The sequence below is a fragment of the Glycine soja genome, chromosome 17, assembly GCF_004193775.1.
Source record: "Glycine soja cultivar W05 chromosome 17, ASM419377v2, whole genome shotgun sequence".
Classification (NCBI taxonomy): domain Eukaryota; kingdom Viridiplantae; phylum Streptophyta; class Magnoliopsida; order Fabales; family Fabaceae; genus Glycine; species Glycine soja.
Window position 1 is genome coordinate 203,803 of NC_041018.1, and position 18,767 is coordinate 222,569.

Here is an 18,767-nt window from a genome sequence, read left to right on the forward strand (position 1 = left end):
CCTCGATTTTTGTCTTTATTGTATGAATGTAGTCACCATGAGGCAAATGAGATAAAAGTTTTTTGACAAATTTTAGTAAGTGCGGGATTAGATTGTACATGTGATACAAGTGATATTAAATTGAAAACGAAACATAGAGATCTAAATAGGATGTCTTTTGTTGTCAGTGTGATGGCTTAAAGCTGTTGACCATCTTTTATCTTTAATCTAATTCCCTAGTAGTGGCGAGGGTAGCGGCAACCATAGTTTATGGAATGTCTTAATCATCAATCACTTATTTAGTCTCCTTGAAATGATTGCATGAAGCGTAGAGGGACCTAGCTAGGCGATTTCACCCCACCACTTCGCGCTATGGTAGGGATCTTATTGAGCATGAATGGATATTCTAATGACATTTTATAACGTCGTGTCATGTGAAAAATGTATATCTATTTACTATTTTTCGTCATTAAATGGGATATAATCTAAATTTATGTATAAAAAATAAAAGTAAACGCAAAACATTCACGTGAGAATAAAAATAAAATGGTCAAGTCTTATATAGAGCATATGCCTATTGAGAATTCTAATCATGTGCTCAATGTAGCCTACGCGACTCACGTTTATTTTATTTATTTAAAAAACAAGTATAAAAAATTGAAATCATCAATAGATTGCTAGAAGTTGTTACTTTGAACTTGTCTAATTATGTTTTAATTGTAATCAAAATAGTAATACTTAAATATATTTTTAAGAAAATTTTTATTAGCATAATATAATTGTAGTTTAATTATGTAGGATAAAAAAATTGATAATAAAAGCTTAGTAATTCAAATATATAAGTTTTTGTAGCTTGATATTTAGTACATGTTTGGTAAAGATTATTTTAGGGGAAAAAAATAACTTAAAAACTCTTTGACGAAACGAGTTACATAAGCAATTATTCTTAAGCTGAATAAACAGTATTTTACCTTTTTGAATAATTTTGTGGTATTTGATAGTAGTTGAACATTTGCTCCATAATGTTCATTCATTGGATGTGTATGTACTGAGATCATGTAAAATGCGATGATGGGAGGGACCTTTGTACTCTTAGTGGTGTGTTGGCCGGGTTTGTGGGAGTGGTGTGTTGGTGCACACTTGCGTAATTGGGATGTTTATTCGTGCGCACTCTAGCTGATATATATCATATGGGTGGGTGGAATGAATCTTTAAGTAAATTTGGGTGCAGAGTCAAATCTTGAAATTATGCGTATATGGTTATTACTTATTGCAATTTGAATTTGGTGCCCATTTTCATAAAGTTAGTTTCCATTAACTTCTTACGTAGTTAGCCAGAATTCTGGTTGTGAAGTCATTGGATTAATCATGTAACAAGCAAGCTGGCTCAGGGTAAAAGATCACTTTGATTCTTTGTTATATATATTATATATGGTTAGTGAGACGAGTGATCTCTTTCTTTCTTCTTAATATGGATAGTTACTTTAATGACTATTATTCCATACAATTGTTTCATAATTAATTAATTAGATGTTGATAATGGTTGTAGAAAATAGAAATGAAGCATAGCCGTGGGGCGTGCAAATTCTCAAACTTCTACTTGAATTGATAATATATATAGTGCTTGACAATGACATTGACCGCGCAAAGATTCTAAAACTATCCACATCTACCAATATTCATGGCAACTATATTCCTTAAAGTATTACCTTTCTCTTTCAGCGCGCGTGTTTCTCAGATTACAATCCACATCGATCAGAAACTAGATCGAAAGATGCATTCCTTTGCATATCCCCTCTCTCACTAAGGAAATTTCATAGTATCCAAATTTCTTCTACAAATGACATAGTGCGGTGCAAATGGAGGTGGAAGTAGTAAAACACAAAATTCTGGTGAAGTCGAGGGGTAAATGGCACTTAATTAAAAATATACTACGTATAATAGTATCATGTGCTAAAATTAAGTAATAAACTAAACCAATATAATGTTGATTAGCAAGGTGTATGTTTGTTTCTTTACCAGGAATGAGGTTCCACGTGTATCCAGTTTTGTCGTAATTAACCTGGCCAGCGCCTTATATGAAATTTGGCATTTCATGATTGAAAGGTTGAATTTCCTTAATCATGATCTAATAGTAGGTGAAATGAAAAATAATTAAATTTGACAGCTCACACATGTATCAGCAACCAATAAGCTTAATTACATGAAGTCAAAGCGTATAAATTTTGAATGTAAGGCATTGCATGGTCAAATCTTCTTTGGCTATATTTGCCCAAAATATGAAGGAAAGAAAGGAAAGGGATGACCCAGCCTGCCACTAAACACATATCTATCATGTGTACATGCCCATACATATTACATACCCTTTTTGACTATTATTAATTAGTTGTGTGACAAAACGTACTCGATCGGTACAATGGATTGCATCCAAATTTCTTTCCAGTTAAGTTGACTCAATTGACATGTATATATCAAATCAAATCAGTTTTAGTTTTAAGGCATTCAAAAGGAACAAGCTAAAAAGGCTTAGACTTAGAGTTAGTACTGGATATGGGTGAGAGCTTCCGACATACATATATAAAAGATCGAATGATACATACTTATGCAATATCTGCCTTCAGCTTAATTATTCAGTTTGGGACTTGATACAGAGTTACCTAAACATTACAGGCTCCACCACTAACCCACGCTACTACCTTAGAGTATGTGTTTTCGTGCCCTCCCTCCCCCTCTATGTTAATTTATTTGCTAATAGATGTATATAGTTGGTAGAGCACAAGTCTAACTCACAATCTTTTCATCGAATCCTTGTATTATTTCCTGAAATGTCAATAGTTTTGAATTCCTTCAATTCATATTTTGACGTCATATATATATGCATATTCCCTTTACTACTGCATACGCATCATATCAGCACTGCACACATGTCCACTACGGATGTCACAAAATGTATACAACGACTAGCTAGGGATATTAGTTTCTTCACCACCTATAAAAGCAATTATAAGATTCTCTGAACGTAGAAAGTTGAATGTACGTGTATGTTTAGATCTGAGTCAGGCAAACTCAAAATATTCTTAAATATTGTTATTCAAACATAACTTAGGGTACTGAATTTTCCAAAAGCTAAGGTCATCTTCAACCTTAAGTTCTTACGTGTAAGAACTGTATATTCTTAACAAGAGTCGATTGACATAGTTTAAGAACGTTTCTTACATATAAGATCCCAAGAACTATGGAAGAAAGCCCAGGATGACCTTGCTGTGTTCAAAAGAACCTGCGAGATGTTCTCCAGCATAAAAAAATTATCAACTTGTTTGTCTCTTACTTTTATAACTGTTTTTTTTATAATTAAAACTTAAAAAAATTGTTTAGTAAAAGTAATTTTTCAAATTAATATATTTTTAGCTATTAAAACTATAACATCAAAGCATGCATGACTAACTTATTTTGGTTTTTTATTTTCAGTTTTCTATTACTCGTAGTTTTTCTTGGACTAATACATTTTCTTTTCTTGTTTCCATTTTGTAATATTTAAAAAAATAAAAATAAAAACACACCCTTCCGGAAATCAAAATTGTACAGGAGGAACTGTCTTCTTCAATAGTTCAATGACAAATTCACACTAATAAATAATGCTATTTAATCGACGGAATGAAAGGGAGAAAAAAGCTGCCAAATTGCCTTTATTGACTTTCGTATAATAGTCTATAATATAATTGAAAAAGTTTCATATGAATAGAAAGTAATAAGAGATAAGGACATCAGCATTAATCTAAATACAGAACCGACTTAAACATTTTATACCTAATATTTCTTTATAAATTGAGAAAGGGGTTGGACTTTTTCTTTCTTGAAGAGAAAAAAAAACTCTACCTAATAGTTTATCGATCTTTTCTTTACTGTAATTTGTTATTTAAGATAAATAAAATATTTCTCTGAGTTCAGAAATTTTCTTTATTATCTTAAACTGAGGTGTCATTCACTCTCTTAATATTTTGATTTTTATTTTTTAAAAAGGAAAGAGATGAATGGTGATGAAAGCTTAGCCTAATCTGTGACCATTGATTTTGGATACTGAAGTTAAATGAATAGAATTGAATTGGGACACATGTGGTGTGTGTCAAAACATGTTTTGGATGTTGTTGAAAATCTAAGCACAACAACAAAGATCACGTGTCCTTCTTACACTATCGCATCCATTGACTCCGATGCAGCCGACCCATTCAGCTACCAATCTCTAAACTTGCATATTGGATGAGAATTAGATATTACCAAAATCATTTAGTGTTTTCTTTTTTATAACATTTATTAGTTTTTATGATAATTAATTTTGTTTAAGAGAATTAATTTCAGTATTATTCTAATTCACGACTTGTTAATATATAAATTTATTTAAAATGTACATTAGATATAGAAAGAATTTTTCCAAATTTATTAATTATATATACTCTCTTCTATGTGTTTTGGAAATTTTTCATACACCAACTGCTTGTTGGTGCGGTTAAAAAAAATAATATCTACGTCTTGTGACAGGAAGAAGAATACATTCTAAATTTCTAATCATTGAATTCGATACTATATCACGTGGAACAAGTGATACAATGGGAGATAAAAAGAATAAATTCTAACAATTTGATCACATGTGTAATTGAAAATTTTATATATAAAATGCAGAAATTAGAACCCTTCTTCATGTGTCAAAAGTTCCATTTTACAGCGTATAAAAATTCCAATGCATTGGTTCTTTAATTAAAGCTCGCTTACAAATGAGATTTGTTGAAGCAAACACGAGCACAATAAGTCGTGTTCTCAATTCTAGAGTTGAGCTTAAATCATCCTCAAATGAAAAAAAAAAACCTCAAAAATATGCACTCAAGGGGTCCCCAAATGGGGACAACTTAAGTTTAGTCTCATTTGTTTTTTCCTAAGTGTTGGCCTAAGTTGTTTTCAAATGGAGGAGACTTAAGTTAAATCGATCAGTGAATCACAAATGCCTTCTTTTTTTCTACATTGATGATAATGTCCTTTAACTTTTTTTTTCAAACTGATCCTTCAACAAATTTCCTACAAAACACAAGAAAATAACTCAAGATACGTGTAAAAACTAAAAAGTAAAAGAATGAAAAATTCTAAATAAGATAAACCTTTATTCAAAATTTAATTAAAATGAACATAAGCAAATTAAGCTTAAAAACATATAAGATATCATATAATTGCATTAAAAATACAATAAAATATAAGTATATATGTGACAATTAATATCAGTGTGCAACTTGCATGTTGAATTATCTCGGTTTGAAGGGTGTAATTAAATTTTATATACATCTGTGTCAAATAAATTTTTAATTTGATTTAAATTAATCAGAGAATAATGTGATAATACTATTCATTTTTGAAAAACAAAAAAGTAATTTTATATTTTTTTATATAATGATAATAAAGTTTACACTTAGGTAGAATCTGGTATAAATCATCTAAATTCCTCGTTGCTAAGTGTTAATTGTGAATATTATATTTATTCTTTGAAAACAATACATTATTATAACAATTGATTAATTTTCTCTAACTAATTCTATTATTTAAAGATGAGACATAAAATTCATTTTTGATTGTAAGTTATTTTTAATCAAATAAATAAGTTTATAATTGTTAATTTATTAAATAATTGTCTAATACTTAATACATATAATAATAATAAAAATTTCGATAAAGATATTCATAAATAATTATAGTAATATTATATAATGATTTGTAAGATAATTTGTAAGTATATTTTATAATAGTATTTTCAATTTTAAAAGGTTATTTCCATAATCATTTAGATTTTAATAGTAATTTTATAGGTAGCAAAAGTGGAGATTGGAATAGTAAAAGTTTTGAGAAGAACCAACTCATGAATTCATAAAAATATGAGAATGAATATATTCACAATAACCTTTGGAACTAATAGTCAATTTTGATGTACGCACATTATCGGTGTTTAAAGAGTTAAATGATAATGATTTGATCCACACAAAAATCATATGTCTTGTTTATTAACTTTTAATATTAACTGTCGAATTATGATTTCAACACGTGTATAATAATATTTCTAAATACCCAAATATAATGTCATTTGTCTTTGTATAACTTCTTTTATAACTGCTCCAACTGACATCTTGAAATGACCTTCCTTCTGAACTCTATTAAACTCCACATGTGTTCTAATAAAGTCGTCAAAATCATCAATTTGTATCAAAATAAATTTCTTTGATGACACATTCAACTTCTTGAATTTTATTTCACATATTGATCAATTTTAATGTAGTCTTCTATTTCTCTTGAGATAAGTTCATCAAAATTATACATAACTTTCATAACACATTTTACATGACAGAATTAACACTAGGTCAATGTTATTTTTTTTATTTCCAAGAAATTACAATATATTTTTGTTTTGTTAATGTCAGGTATGCAAGAAAAAGTTTGTCCCATCCTTTCCATGAAACAAAAAGGGCACAAAGACCTTGTATTTGAAAAGGAAATAGATTGACCAATGAATTCGAAAATGTGAGCATCATTCCGTTCTTTAAATGATTTAGCAACGACATCCTTTTGATTTTGTCTTTTGTTGTGTTATAAGACAACAAACCGCATTGCTAACAGCTGCATATGAAAGTTGAATGTTAATTACTGTTGTTAAGAACTTCACCTTCGACTCATTTTAGTAAATAATTAAATAAAATAAAAAAGTAAAAAAAAATTGACTCTTTTAATTTTAAAAACATACTTCCAAGAGTTTGATTCTAGAGTATAATTTTTTTTACACAATCAACTAATAAAAAATATTATATTTATATTTTTAAAAATAATTATTATAAACTTATTGATTAAAAGTTTTTGAAAGTCAAATAATAATTTTAAAAAATTATTTAACATTTAAAACATTCACATAATTTGTTTATTTTCATGTTAATTAAAATGGTATAGTTAATATTTTTCTTTTTCACTGTCACTTAAAAAATATTCTCACCAAATAAACCCTTACAATACTGTAATAATTATATTTAAAAAATAAATAATTAATTATGTTTTTAATTTCTGAACTTTTTTGTGTTTTTTATTTTTAGTTTTTAAATAAATAATTGATGAATCTTAGCTTCTAATCTTTTTCTCCGTTCATATTTTTAATCTTTATAATTAAATATTATTGTTAAATGATGAAGTGACAATAATTTAATTATTATTTAATTACATTTTACTATGCTTAGTTTTTTTTACGATTTTAGTTTGCCAAAAAAAATACTTGATTGAAGCATTAAAATATATTAAACTGGTAACTTAAATCACCAAAAAATGCTTTTGAAATCAAGCAAGCGATGCCAATAATCAAAGGAAGAATATTAAATATTTATTTGCTAAAAATAATAAGACCAAAAGAATATTAAACTTTTGCGAACACGATTTCAACATAAGCTTCCATGTGTTCACCGGTCATGCACAACGGCGTTGTTGGACACAACCGTGGAGTTGCAGCGGCGAATGACGGAGGTGGAGGGTCTTCATTTTAAAGCTTTAATCAAGTGTTATCTGTAGGTTCAAAATTGCCAGCCGCCACAAAATGTAATTAAATTGTCTCACTTTATTACTTAACAGCATATTTAACGATAATGATTAAAAAAATAAAAAAAAAACAACTAAAAATATGATTTAAAAAAAAATCATAATTGATAATTTTTTTATTTAGAGACTAAAAATAAAAATTTAGAAATTAAAGCATATAGATAACCCAAGAATAAAACTACCACAGTGAAATCCACCCAAAACACTTTATCCCCCTCCTTTCTCTTCGATAAAAATTAAAATAATCGTAATAGGTAGTCAGAATATATTTTGTTTTGCTTTCTATATAAAGTGGCTTTGCGCATAACTTCTTAGACTGAATGAGTGTTATTAAGAAAAAGTATATTGATTTCCACTAATAAAACGTACGGCATTTGTTTGGAAATCAATGCGTTTGAGCTTTACAGGATAGATCAACAATAAAGTCAAAAACATAAGGAGAATTGGGGAATTGGAAATTTACGTATTTTTTTATCTTTATTTTGATATAGTATATTAAGGACTCGAAATTTAAAATTTAAAATAGTATTAATTAAAAATAATAATAATATAAATAAAATATTTAATATGTAACGAAAAAGTAATATTATTTAATGAAGAATAAATATTTTTAAAATGAATAGTTTTAAACATGAGAGCTCAAATTTATTATACAAAATAGATATTGCCTGATATTAATTAATTTGAGGGGAAATTTATCATAAGGGAAATATTTCGTATGCTGAGAAATCATGGGTTTTGAAAATTATGAATCTTTGGAATCATTATCTACGAGGAATGACTAAATATATGTTTGATTTTCTTTTTCTCAGTTCTATCAAACAAAATAGATATTCTTTGATAATAACTTGAGGGGAAATGTAATATAAAGGAAATCTTTTCATATGCTGAGGAATCATGGTTTTTGAAAATTATGAATCATAGGAATTATTATCTACATGAATGACTAAAATATATTCGGTTAGTCATAAATATTCTTAAAAATATTAGATGGAAATTAGAGAATTTAATAAGAAATTATTTTAAAACTTTACTATATAATTGTATTTTTTTAGAGGAATAATCTTATATTTTATCAATACAAGTAGGATTGAAATTAAAAACATGTTAACAAGCAAAAGATCTAAAACTTATTTGATTGTACCCCCAAAGTGGAATCCAAGAAGTTTGAGAACTTTTTTGAGCTCAAGACACATCCACAATGAATTTCTAATTAAGATAACCTGACATTTTTACACAATTAAAACTTTTTGCTCAATTAAAAATGTTAATTTTTTATCTCATGGAAATAATTATGTGGAAAATATAAATAAAAAGCATTTATAATATTTGTTGAGAATATTATTTTTTGAATAATAAATCAAATATGAGAAGCAAACATTTTTCAATTTTAGATTCATGAAAAACTAAAAATCTTCCTAATATTAAATGCCCAATGTAGTAGTTAGTAGGGGATAACATGCCTTGTTATGATGACAATGATAGCCTCCCTCCAATCCAACCCAAAAGATGAGAAATGAACTTTTAATTATTTATCATTTTCCTTTTTTATTATTTAAATTCACAATATTCATGAGCATAATTTTAAACTTAAAATATAAAATTATTAAAATATAATTTTATATTTTTAATTAATATTCATTAATTTAATTTTAAAATAACTTTTAAACTAAAAAGGAATAAAACAGAGCATTCCTTATTGATATATATATTTTAATAAAATTTTGTAGTTTTGAAAGAAATCTTGAAGAGAATATTTATAGAATTTAATGGTGATGATCAAATTAAAAACAAATTATTTATTGACTTTTATTAATGACCAATTTTTATTAAAAATTTGATTGATTGCTTTTAATAAGATTTTTCTTCTACGTCTTTCTCATTTATAATTATTAAATTTGATTTGAACAGTTAAGAGAATTAAATTTAAGTTTAGTATCGTTATAACTTATTGTTGATATAATTAGGTGGATTTGAGTAGAGGTAGAGTAGTAGTAGTAGAGAGAGAGAGAGAGAGAGAGAGAGATAAGTTGGATTTTGTTGCAAATTAAAAAAGAAGAAAGGAAGAGAGAATAATATTGTGGGCTAGGGGGTTAAAGGAGGTTGTTGGTTTTCATAGGATAGGTGCCACAAGAATACTTGTGGTGCGAAGAAAGAGAAAAGGAGTATATCTCCATTGGTGAGTAGCTATAAAATAGTTGGGAGTGGGTGAGAGTGATTCATTCTCTCTAACTGAGACCATCAAGAAATTAATGGAGGCATCACCCAGTACTCTGGATTGGAGAGGCAGACCATCCAACCCTGCCAAACACGGTGGAATGATTCCGGCTGCTTTTGTTCTTGGTCCCTCTCTCTCTCTCTCTCTCTCTCTCTCTCTCTAATTATTTAATTAATTAGTTGCTGATCTCCCTCTTGATCAATTGCAGGGTTGCAAGCATTTGAGATAATGGCAATAGCGGCAGTGGGAAACAATCTGATAACTTATGTGGCCAATGACATGCACTTCCCTTTGTCCAAGGCTGCCAACCTAGTCACTAACTTTGTTGGGACCATCTTTCTCCTCTCTCTCCTCGGCGGCTATCTATCAGACTCTTACCTTGGCAGCTTCTGGACCATGCTCCTCTTTGGTTTCGTCGAACTTTCTGTAATTAAGCTTCTCTCTCTCTCTCTCTCTCTATATATATATATATATATATATATTGTCCATTGATACAAGAGCCTTAATTCATGTATATAATAATACGATTACAGGGTTTCATACTGCTATCAGTCCAAGCTCATGTTCCTCAATTGAAGCCACCTCCATGCAATGTGAACGATGGAGAACAGTGCGTAGAAGCAAAGGGCATGAAGGCCATGATATTCTTTGTAGCACTCTACTTGGTGGCATTAGGGAGTGGGTGTGTGAAGCCAAACATGCTTGCTTATGGAGGAGACCAGTTCGAGCAAAACGACCCAAAGCAGTTAAAGAAGCTCTCAACCTACTTCAATGCCGCATATTTTGCATTCTCTGTGGGACAACTTGTGAGCCTAACCATTCTTGTTTGGGTGCAAACTCATTCAGGAATGGACGTTGGCTTCGGGGTATCCGCAGCTGTAATGGCAATGGGATTGATAAGCTTGATATGTGGCACTCTATATTACAGAAACAAGCCCCCACAAGGAAGTATTTTAACTCCCGTGGCTCAGGTTCTTGTCGCTGCATTTTCCAAAAGAAACCTTCCATCTTCCCCATCATCCATGATCAGAGTGGAACAAGTTGAGCAAGTGAAGATATTGCTATCTGTTATTCCGATATTCTCGTGCACCATCGTTTTCAACACCATCTTAGCACAACTTCAGACATTCTCAGTCCAACAAGGGAGAGCAATGGACACCCATCTCACCAAATCCTTTAATATCCCTCCCGCCTCCCTTCAGTCCATTCCTTACATTTTGCTCATCTTTTTAGTTCCTCTCTATGACACCTTCTTTGTCCCATTTGCCAGAAAATTCACCGGCCATGAGTCTGGAATCTCACCTTTGCGCCGAATAGGCTTTGGTCTTTTTCTGGCTACCTTTTCTATGGTTGCAGCTGCTCTGTTGGAGAAAAAGAGAAGGGACGCAGCTGTGAACCATCACAAAGTTTTGTCCATCTTTTGGATAACCCCACAATACTTGATATTTGGCTTGTCAGAGATGTTCACAGCCATTGGCCTCCTTGAGTTCTTTTATAAACAGTCCTTGAAAGGGATGCAAGCATTCTTTACAGCCATCACATATTGCTCTTACTCATTTGGCTTTTACTTGAGCACACTTTTGGTTTCTTTGGTCAATAAGATCACTTCAACTTCTTCTTCTTCAGCTGCTGGCTGGCTTCACAACAACGACCTTAACCAGGACAGGCTTGATCTTTTCTATTGGTTACTGGCTGTCTTAAGCTTCCTCAACTTCCTCAACTATCTCTTTTGGTCCAGACGCTATTCTCATGCTCCTTCCGCACTACCCCAACCTAATAATGCCAAGGAAATCAACCCCTACTCACAACTACATGATCACCATCACAATAATATTATTCCATAGATATATATATATATATATATACTCTTTTCAAAATATTAATTATTTTACAGTTACTGTAAAGAATTATATCGATCAAAATGTCGTATCGATCGAGTAGCTAGCATATATAATATATTGCAGTTACAAGCTTAATTAATCTATTACTTCTTTGCCTTAATCTTAATTCGGTGGCACATCCATGGAAGGGAGAAAAGAGCCTTTCTTCACACATATTTAATTATAATGTTGATCAATAATTGAAGCGATACGATAAAGACTTCTCTTTTTTTTTTTTTTGTATAAAAGTGTGTTTAAGTGATTAGATAGATGATTTATAACTAATTAAGCAATTGTTTTATAAGTATACAAGATATTATATATCTAGCCCAATAGTTATACTTCACACTCACAAAAAAGAGAGATGTAGAAAGAGAGTCAACCGTGTTTTTACCGAGAGTAGGAATCACTGAGTAATGATCGCGCATACGAAACATAAGATAAGTTCCCACATATTTCTTTTTTTCGAAACGTGCATATACTTTTTTTTCCTATGAATTTTATTGTAAAATTTGCAACTAAAAAATTTAAAAATAAATTCGCGTACGACTTTCAGACAAAATTAAAAGCGTACATCATAATAATTATTGCTGTTATAGCTAAAGTTATGTTAGTTGTTGTTGTATTTATCCCAGATGATAAACAAGTGTGTCTCACATCCTACTAGACTATGAATTAGTTCCGCTGGCATGTGACTGTCGTTGTTGATCCAAAAAAAAAAATATACATACAAATAGAATCAAACATAATTATTCGGTCGAGTAGATTGTTCCCTATGTGAATAACTAAAGTTATGTTTGAGGATGGTTAAGGTTGTTCTTGTTCCATTATTTTACAAAAAAATGTGATATTTGGACACTCGTAAATTATGAATACACCATTAACACTTTTAATTTCTTTTTTTCTCTCTTCTTATCACATTTCATCGTTAATATTTAAATTAATCACTTATTTTTTCTCTCTTTCACTCTCAAGGTATATACATTTCAGCAATGTTCAAGAATGATTTTTCATTTTACAATCATGTACGGTTTTGCATTGAGACATGTCTCAAACATGTTTTACTGTTGGGGCCAGACCCCCCAGAAGCATTTCAATTGGCATCCTCCTGTGACAATATTTACATCAAAATGTTGGCTTAAAGATTAACAGATTCCCCACTTACCCCCAACAAAAAAATGGCTGGTCATGGCACTGAGCCCACTTTGGTCTTAAATATATGATTGTTTTTGCCTACTACATTATTTCTGCGAAAGTCTCTCCTTTCATATCCTCTTTTTCTAGCTTCCTCTTTTGCTTTTTATCATCTAAGAAAGGTTTTAGTATTCTATGAATATTTTAAATTTAAGTAAAATTTAAAAGAAAGCATATTATCACAACTAAATAATAGTATATATGAAAGGAAAAAGAGGACACTTAGCAATAATAATTATACATAATTTATTAATTAAATAAGAATAAAGTAAAGATATGTGATTTTTCAAATCTATTATTTGTGTGTTGTAAGTTAATTTTTTTAAGGTGAACATATATTAGTAGAATAAAACTGCAATTCTGATTAAAAAAACAACACCAAATATATCTGTGGAACTAAATTTAAGTATTGTCCAAAAACCAATCATATTATAATTAATATAATCAAAATATTAATTAAATAATATGAATAATAAAAAAATAATACTCAAATGAGAACATCAATGTAAAAGTATAATATTAACAAATAATGATTAGAAATACATAGCAAAATAAAACCCGCAGAAGAGGCAAGCCCCTGACATGATGAATAAGGATGAGTCTCAGGGGGAGAGGGGGAGGAATGACCCACCCATTATGGCCTGTAAACGTGAGTAACGCCTTTTATGAATACACCTATGAGAAAATGGATTTGTTTGGGGACGTGGGAAGCAAAAGTTTAGGGCAAGTTAGGAATTTCACAAATTTTTATTATTTTTTTTTAAAAAAAGTGGATGGAAATAACAAAGTGGGAGAGTGAAATGGGATAGGAAGAGGGCTTGGGGTTTAGAAGGCGGATGGCCAGGGCAAGCCCAAGCCCAAGCCCAAGCCCAAGTATGATATAATGTTTATGCGGGAGTGGGGAGGGGTAGCGTGTTGAAGGATCGAAATCGGAAGAAGGATTAGGGTTTGTGGAGATGCAAGGGCAAGGCGTTGATGAAGTGAGCATAGAAGAGTTGGCGTCGAATCTTTCCCTCTACAAAGATCAACTGAACCAGGTAACCAAGCTCGCTCACAACTATTCACTCATTCTTTCTTGTTTGTTTAATAATGTTTTTTTGAATCCATCAGGTTAGAGAACTCTTAAACGATGACCCTGCAAATTCTGAATATGTTGACATGGAGAGGGAACTTTCCGAGGTAAGCTCAATTCAACCCCAGTTTTGATGTTTTGTTTCCGCCTTGTTCTCTATCATTCATTCATCATCGAGTAAGCAGATAGATCCCTCCCATTCCATCGGAGGATGTCATTCTATATATTACTACTAATCAAACTAGTTTCTTCGAAAAGGTGAGGGTACTACTACTAGTATTACTGCGGCAATTTGTAATATCATTCAAATTGCTCAACCTCAGGAGGAGCATTAAAAAGTGAGTGTTAGGTCCAAATGCACATCACGTCTATCTTGGTTCTTGTGCAGGTCTGCTCTGTCTCCTGATGTCCAGCATGCTTTCTCCTCAGAGATTCTAAGTTAGATTTTTGTCATTATTTTGCTTTATCGTCGTCTAACACAATACTACTTGCTTTACTGAACTCCAAATATGTGCCCTAAAATTGTGTTACACAGGTCATTGCCTTGACCGAGGAACTCCTTGCAACTGCAAAGCAGAATGAAATCTCTGCTCCTCCTAATAATGCTGCTGCATCTCCAACCTTGTCCATACATAACGAGAATCAATTGGTACGTCCTCAATATTTTGTTTTGAGCGACCATAGAATTTCTTGTTCATAATCGATGTAATTTCTTTCCTTTGATAATTGATCAACTTACAAACTGGCAGAGGCTGTGGAAAAAACAATTCAAGTCATCTCTGATGATTTAAATGCAATACTTTTTTACTGAATTATTATGTTATTTCACTTTTAACAGCTAGATAGTAGTTCTGATCATCAAGAGAAACTTCCTGTTGGCACCAAAGTTCAGGCAGTTTGGAGTGAAGATGGGGAGTGGTATTGTTGTCTGTCAGTGTATTTTATTTTCCATTTCATTTACCCATGTTCACTGTGTGTTCACTTTGTTTTATTATGAATGTCCAGGTATGATGCGACAATTGAGGCTTATACTCCAAATGGTTATTATGTAAGCTATGACAATTGGGGTAATAAAGAAGAGGTAAGGCTTTTAAAACTACCTGATGCAAATTTGATCTCCATTGCTTCTCATAGGGTGTCTTATGTAGTCTATGCATAAATTTTCCTCTAAATTTTTTATTGCTACATGTTTAATGTTGAACATGTATTTTCCTGCTGATAGGAAAATAGTTGGTGGGAGGGATCAATTTCTAATGAAAGTCCTATGTCTTGTTTGGTGGACGTGGATCCATATTGAACTGCATGCATGATTTAGTTGATTTGCAAAGATACAACTTTTCTCAAGATCTTTGTTTAGTTGAGAAAGGAAACAGAGGAAGCAATATTATATCCTGGGGAAGCTTACTTGCAAGTAGAGAATTTTCAATTGTGTGCTGTTTGTGCCGTGTGTGAATTGAATTGTTCCATAGCTCATGGTAAAAGCCTTGTTGATCTTGGTTGTTTATTACCAGGTTGATCCTGCCAATGTAAGGTCAATTCAAGAAGGTTCTGTTGATGCTTTATTAGAAGCTGAGCGAGTTGCTGAAGCAACAAAACAGGCCATCAAACGAAAAATTGCACAAGCTGCATCTATCGATTTACAGTCTCGGAGTCTACCTACAAAGCTTCGTATAGAGGCTGATGATCCTGAGGATGTGGTGAGTTGTTTTGTCAAATTTTCATTCCCTTATCTTCTCTCTTCATAAATTATGCTTTCTGTATTCAAAATGGTTGTTTTCAATGAAATGCTTGGATTTTCTGTTTTTGCTATATAGGATTATAGATGTCATTGGGTTAGTCTTTTATTCCGTATGTTTTTCCAAGGAGAAAAATGTTTGCTAGTGGGTTCTGGAATTGTTTTTGTTTTATGCTAGTTTATCTGCCAGTTAGCTAGGATGCCATCAATGACATGTTTTCTAACTCTAATCACAGAAAGCTTCAAAACGCAAGAAAATACATGCTTTTAAGTCAAAGATGCGGATGGAGCAACTTGAAGTCACACAAAATAAGCGGCAAAATGCTTGGCAGCAGTTTCAGTCAACCAAAGGAAAGGCAAAGAAGGTACCTTTCTCAAATTTGCAACTTTTTATTCTTATATTAGAATTAGATAAGTTTATGCTTTTGCAGTTTATTTTAGATTTTCTTGTACCTTTGTGACAAATGGTAGCTTTCATGTAAGAATTGTGATTAATTTTTATTTGTATGTACCTTTTTGAGACCCACAATAATTTTTGAAATGTTCCCTTCAATTCCCCTCCTCTTCTTAGCAACCAAACTCACCCTTAGAGGAAAATAAGTGGAAAAAAGGGTAAAGATGTTTAGGGTTAAATTGTCTGGAAAGTCAGTCCAATCAGGCTTGTCTTTGTAACGTGATTAATTATATAGTACTATATTGCATGAGAAGTTTGAAACAGAATACAAGTGTTTTATGAAAATAAATTGATCTTATTTCCTTTTTGTAGTCTATATGTTGTATTTCCGTGCAAATTAAGTAATGTGTTTTTTAAGAATAAATAATACATGCACGGACTACCTTTTTTTTTTTTATACACTGTCATCTAATCACATTCACAAGCCATCATGTACAGTGAGTTTGTTGACTTTTATAATAACAACCGTAAAAGTCATACAAAATGTTATTTCTAATTGATTGACTATAAATTTACACTGAGCTGCATGCCTAATAAACTTATATTTTAAAGCCTGACACATCTTTATTGATTTGACACTATGAACATGTATATAAGATGCTGGGTCAATATTAAGATTGTGAATGATTGGCGTATAATGTAAAAACTTGTATTGAAATTAATCATATATATACAACAGGACAGGTATAGTGTATTTTTTTCATATTTCTTGCAGGTTCAGGTTCTGTGTACATTTAAAATCATTGCATATTCTGTGTAGTGTGTACAGTTATATTTAAAATAGTAGCATGTAAAAAATTGTCTTATTGAAATATCTACGAAAAATATAATAACTGAATTTTAAAATTTAAGTATCTCTTGATTTGGTTGGTTATAAATGAAGGAAACGAAATATCAAACTTGGTAAAACTATTGCAACTAACGAAAGAGTTAAAAGTCATGTATCTAACTATTAGCTCTTGTTTCATTCTCATTTTAAATTCTACTTTTGTGTTGTTTTTGCATACAACTTATTTGCTCACAATGCTTAAATAGAGTTTGGAACAATGATCTTTTTTGTCCTGATATTATGCAATACTTTGGCTTTGCATGCACAGATTGGTTTCTTCTCTGGAAGAAAACGGGAGAGTATTTTTAAATCTCCTGATGATCCTCAGGGAAAGGTTGGTGTGACGGGAAGTGGGAAAGGTTTGACAGAGTTCCAGAAGAGAGAAAAACATTTTCACCTCAAAGATGGTACTGTTGAAAATGATGATTAGGTTATGCACCGACTCGGCTAGATGCCCTTTCAATTGTATGTAACATGCTCAAACAACCATTCTCTGTAGAGGTTCACTGATGGCAAACCAAACAATGTTATCTACTGAAATGTGTCGAGACTTCAGAACTGTTCTAGATTGTAGCTTTCGCCCCACATATATATATTTTTTTTTCTTTCACTATTTTATCATGATGCAATTTTGCTGCCTTTTCATTTTGATGTTATATTAACTAGATGCTCATATTTGTTGGTTTGTTGGTCTTAGCTTTAAATTAGTTATTCGAAAGACGATACTTAGGTGCAGTATTTTATGAAAATTCAAAACTGAATTTCATCTCTCGGTAATAATTCATTAGTTCCTGGTGTCGAGATGAAATGTAAATAGTTATTTAAATAAAATGTCGATTTTAACCAGAGAATAATATGTAAATACTCTTAACGTCAACCGTGTTCAAAGGTTTACTATTTGAAATCACGCAAGTTAGAAGAGTCAAATTACATATTCATTTAACAATAGTGGCAATAGGTAAAATTTAAATAAAGTATCACATTATTTCATTTATATCCATATTCCACAACTCACCCAACACATTTTGAATTCAAGTCTTGGATGTGTATAATTTGGACTTAGATTGTCTCTTATGGTGAGGATATTTTAGTCTAATTAGTAATTTTGAGCTTGAGTTTTGTATATTTTATTTTGTACAATGATGGCATTGATATATATATATATAAATTGGTTTTTGATATTCAGTTATAGTTCGTTAAACTATTCACTCAGATAAGCTGAAGTTATGAGTAGGAGATTACTTGTAATAGAAGTGCTTTCCTATGAGCAAATGGCAGCTAGGCTAAGTTGTATTGAAGAGAGAGTTGCCCTTTTTTTTTTTTATCAAGGAGTAAAATGGTTTGGTTGGAATTTTCAATGGGTCTTTAGACATCTCGGCCAATCAAGACATCATCTCCAAACTCCATACATGTGTAGACGAGTTTCATAACTGGGGCAAATGGAAGTCAGAAATGGAGACATATAATTATAATGTTTAATTTATAAATCTACTACTTTTTTTTAGAGAATAAATTTTCTTGCAATAAACTGAGAGCTTAGTAAGCTTTCAATTTGAGTGTTGAAAATCAAGATAAAATAACATACATGTATTATCAGTAAGTAAGTTTTAACTTAAGGGAGAGTATTGAAAATCAAGGTAAAATAATATATATACATGTATTATTAGTAAGAAAATAAGATTTGTAGGAGTATCAAATTTTGAGGAGACAAAATATTCCCTCACTGAATATTTATCATAATGACCACTATATAATAGAGCATCTGCTTTATTATACTCTAACACGATTTCAGACAAATATC

General features: G+C 31.0%; 2 protein-coding genes across 3 annotated transcripts; both read left to right on the forward strand.

The window, feature by feature from the left end:
• The first annotated feature begins 9,606 nt into the window (after positions 1-9,606).
• Positions 9,607-11,803, forward strand: LOC114391979 (protein NRT1/ PTR FAMILY 4.3-like). Its single transcript, XM_028353002.1, has 3 exons — positions 9,607-9,927; positions 10,011-10,228; positions 10,336-11,803. The coding sequence occupies exons 1-3, from the start codon at positions 9,837-9,839 to the stop codon at positions 11,644-11,646; spliced, it is 1,620 nt and encodes a 539-aa protein (XP_028208803.1). The 5' UTR covers positions 9,607-9,836; the 3' UTR covers positions 11,647-11,803.
• Positions 11,804-13,733: 1,930 nt separating this feature from the next.
• Positions 13,734-17,641, forward strand: LOC114393874 (survival of motor neuron-related-splicing factor 30). Of its 2 annotated transcripts, none has more exons than XM_028355349.1 (8): positions 13,734-13,913; positions 13,987-14,055; positions 14,484-14,597; positions 14,787-14,866; positions 14,954-15,029; positions 15,460-15,645; positions 15,920-16,048; positions 17,235-17,641. In XM_028355349.1, exons 1-8 carry the CDS (start codon positions 13,833-13,835, stop codon positions 17,394-17,396), a joined length of 897 nt encoding a protein of 298 aa, XP_028211150.1. In that variant the 5' UTR covers positions 13,734-13,832; the 3' UTR covers positions 17,397-17,641. The 2 variants fall into 2 exon arrangements, with proteins under 2 accessions (XP_028211150.1, XP_028211151.1); XM_028355350.1 differs by having other exon boundaries at positions 13,833-13,913; positions 13,987-14,336.
• Positions 17,642-18,767: the final 1,126 nt, after the last annotated feature.

Bases quoted from the DNA above. Each gene is read 5' to 3' on its own strand.
- LOC114391979 (XM_028353002.1), top strand. From the start codon at position 9,837: ATGGAGGCATCACCCAGTACTCTGGATTGGAGAGGCAGACCATCCAAC. The intron at 9,928-10,010 runs GTCCCTCTCTCT...GATCAATTGCAG, and splicing joins TCCGGCTGCTTTTGTTCTTG to GGTTGCAAGCATTTGAGATA. The intron at 10,229-10,335 runs GTAATTAAGCTT...ATACGATTACAG, and splicing joins TTGGTTTCGTCGAACTTTCT to GGTTTCATACTGCTATCAGT.
- LOC114393874 (XM_028355349.1), top strand. From the start codon at position 13,833: ATGCAAGGGCAAGGCGTTGATGAAGTGAGCATAGAAGAGTTGGCGTCG. The intron at 13,914-13,986 runs GTAACCAAGCTC...TGAATCCATCAG, and splicing joins ACAAAGATCAACTGAACCAG to GTTAGAGAACTCTTAAACGA. The intron at 15,030-15,459 runs GTAAGGCTTTTA...GTTTATTACCAG, and splicing joins ATTGGGGTAATAAAGAAGAG to GTTGATCCTGCCAATGTAAG.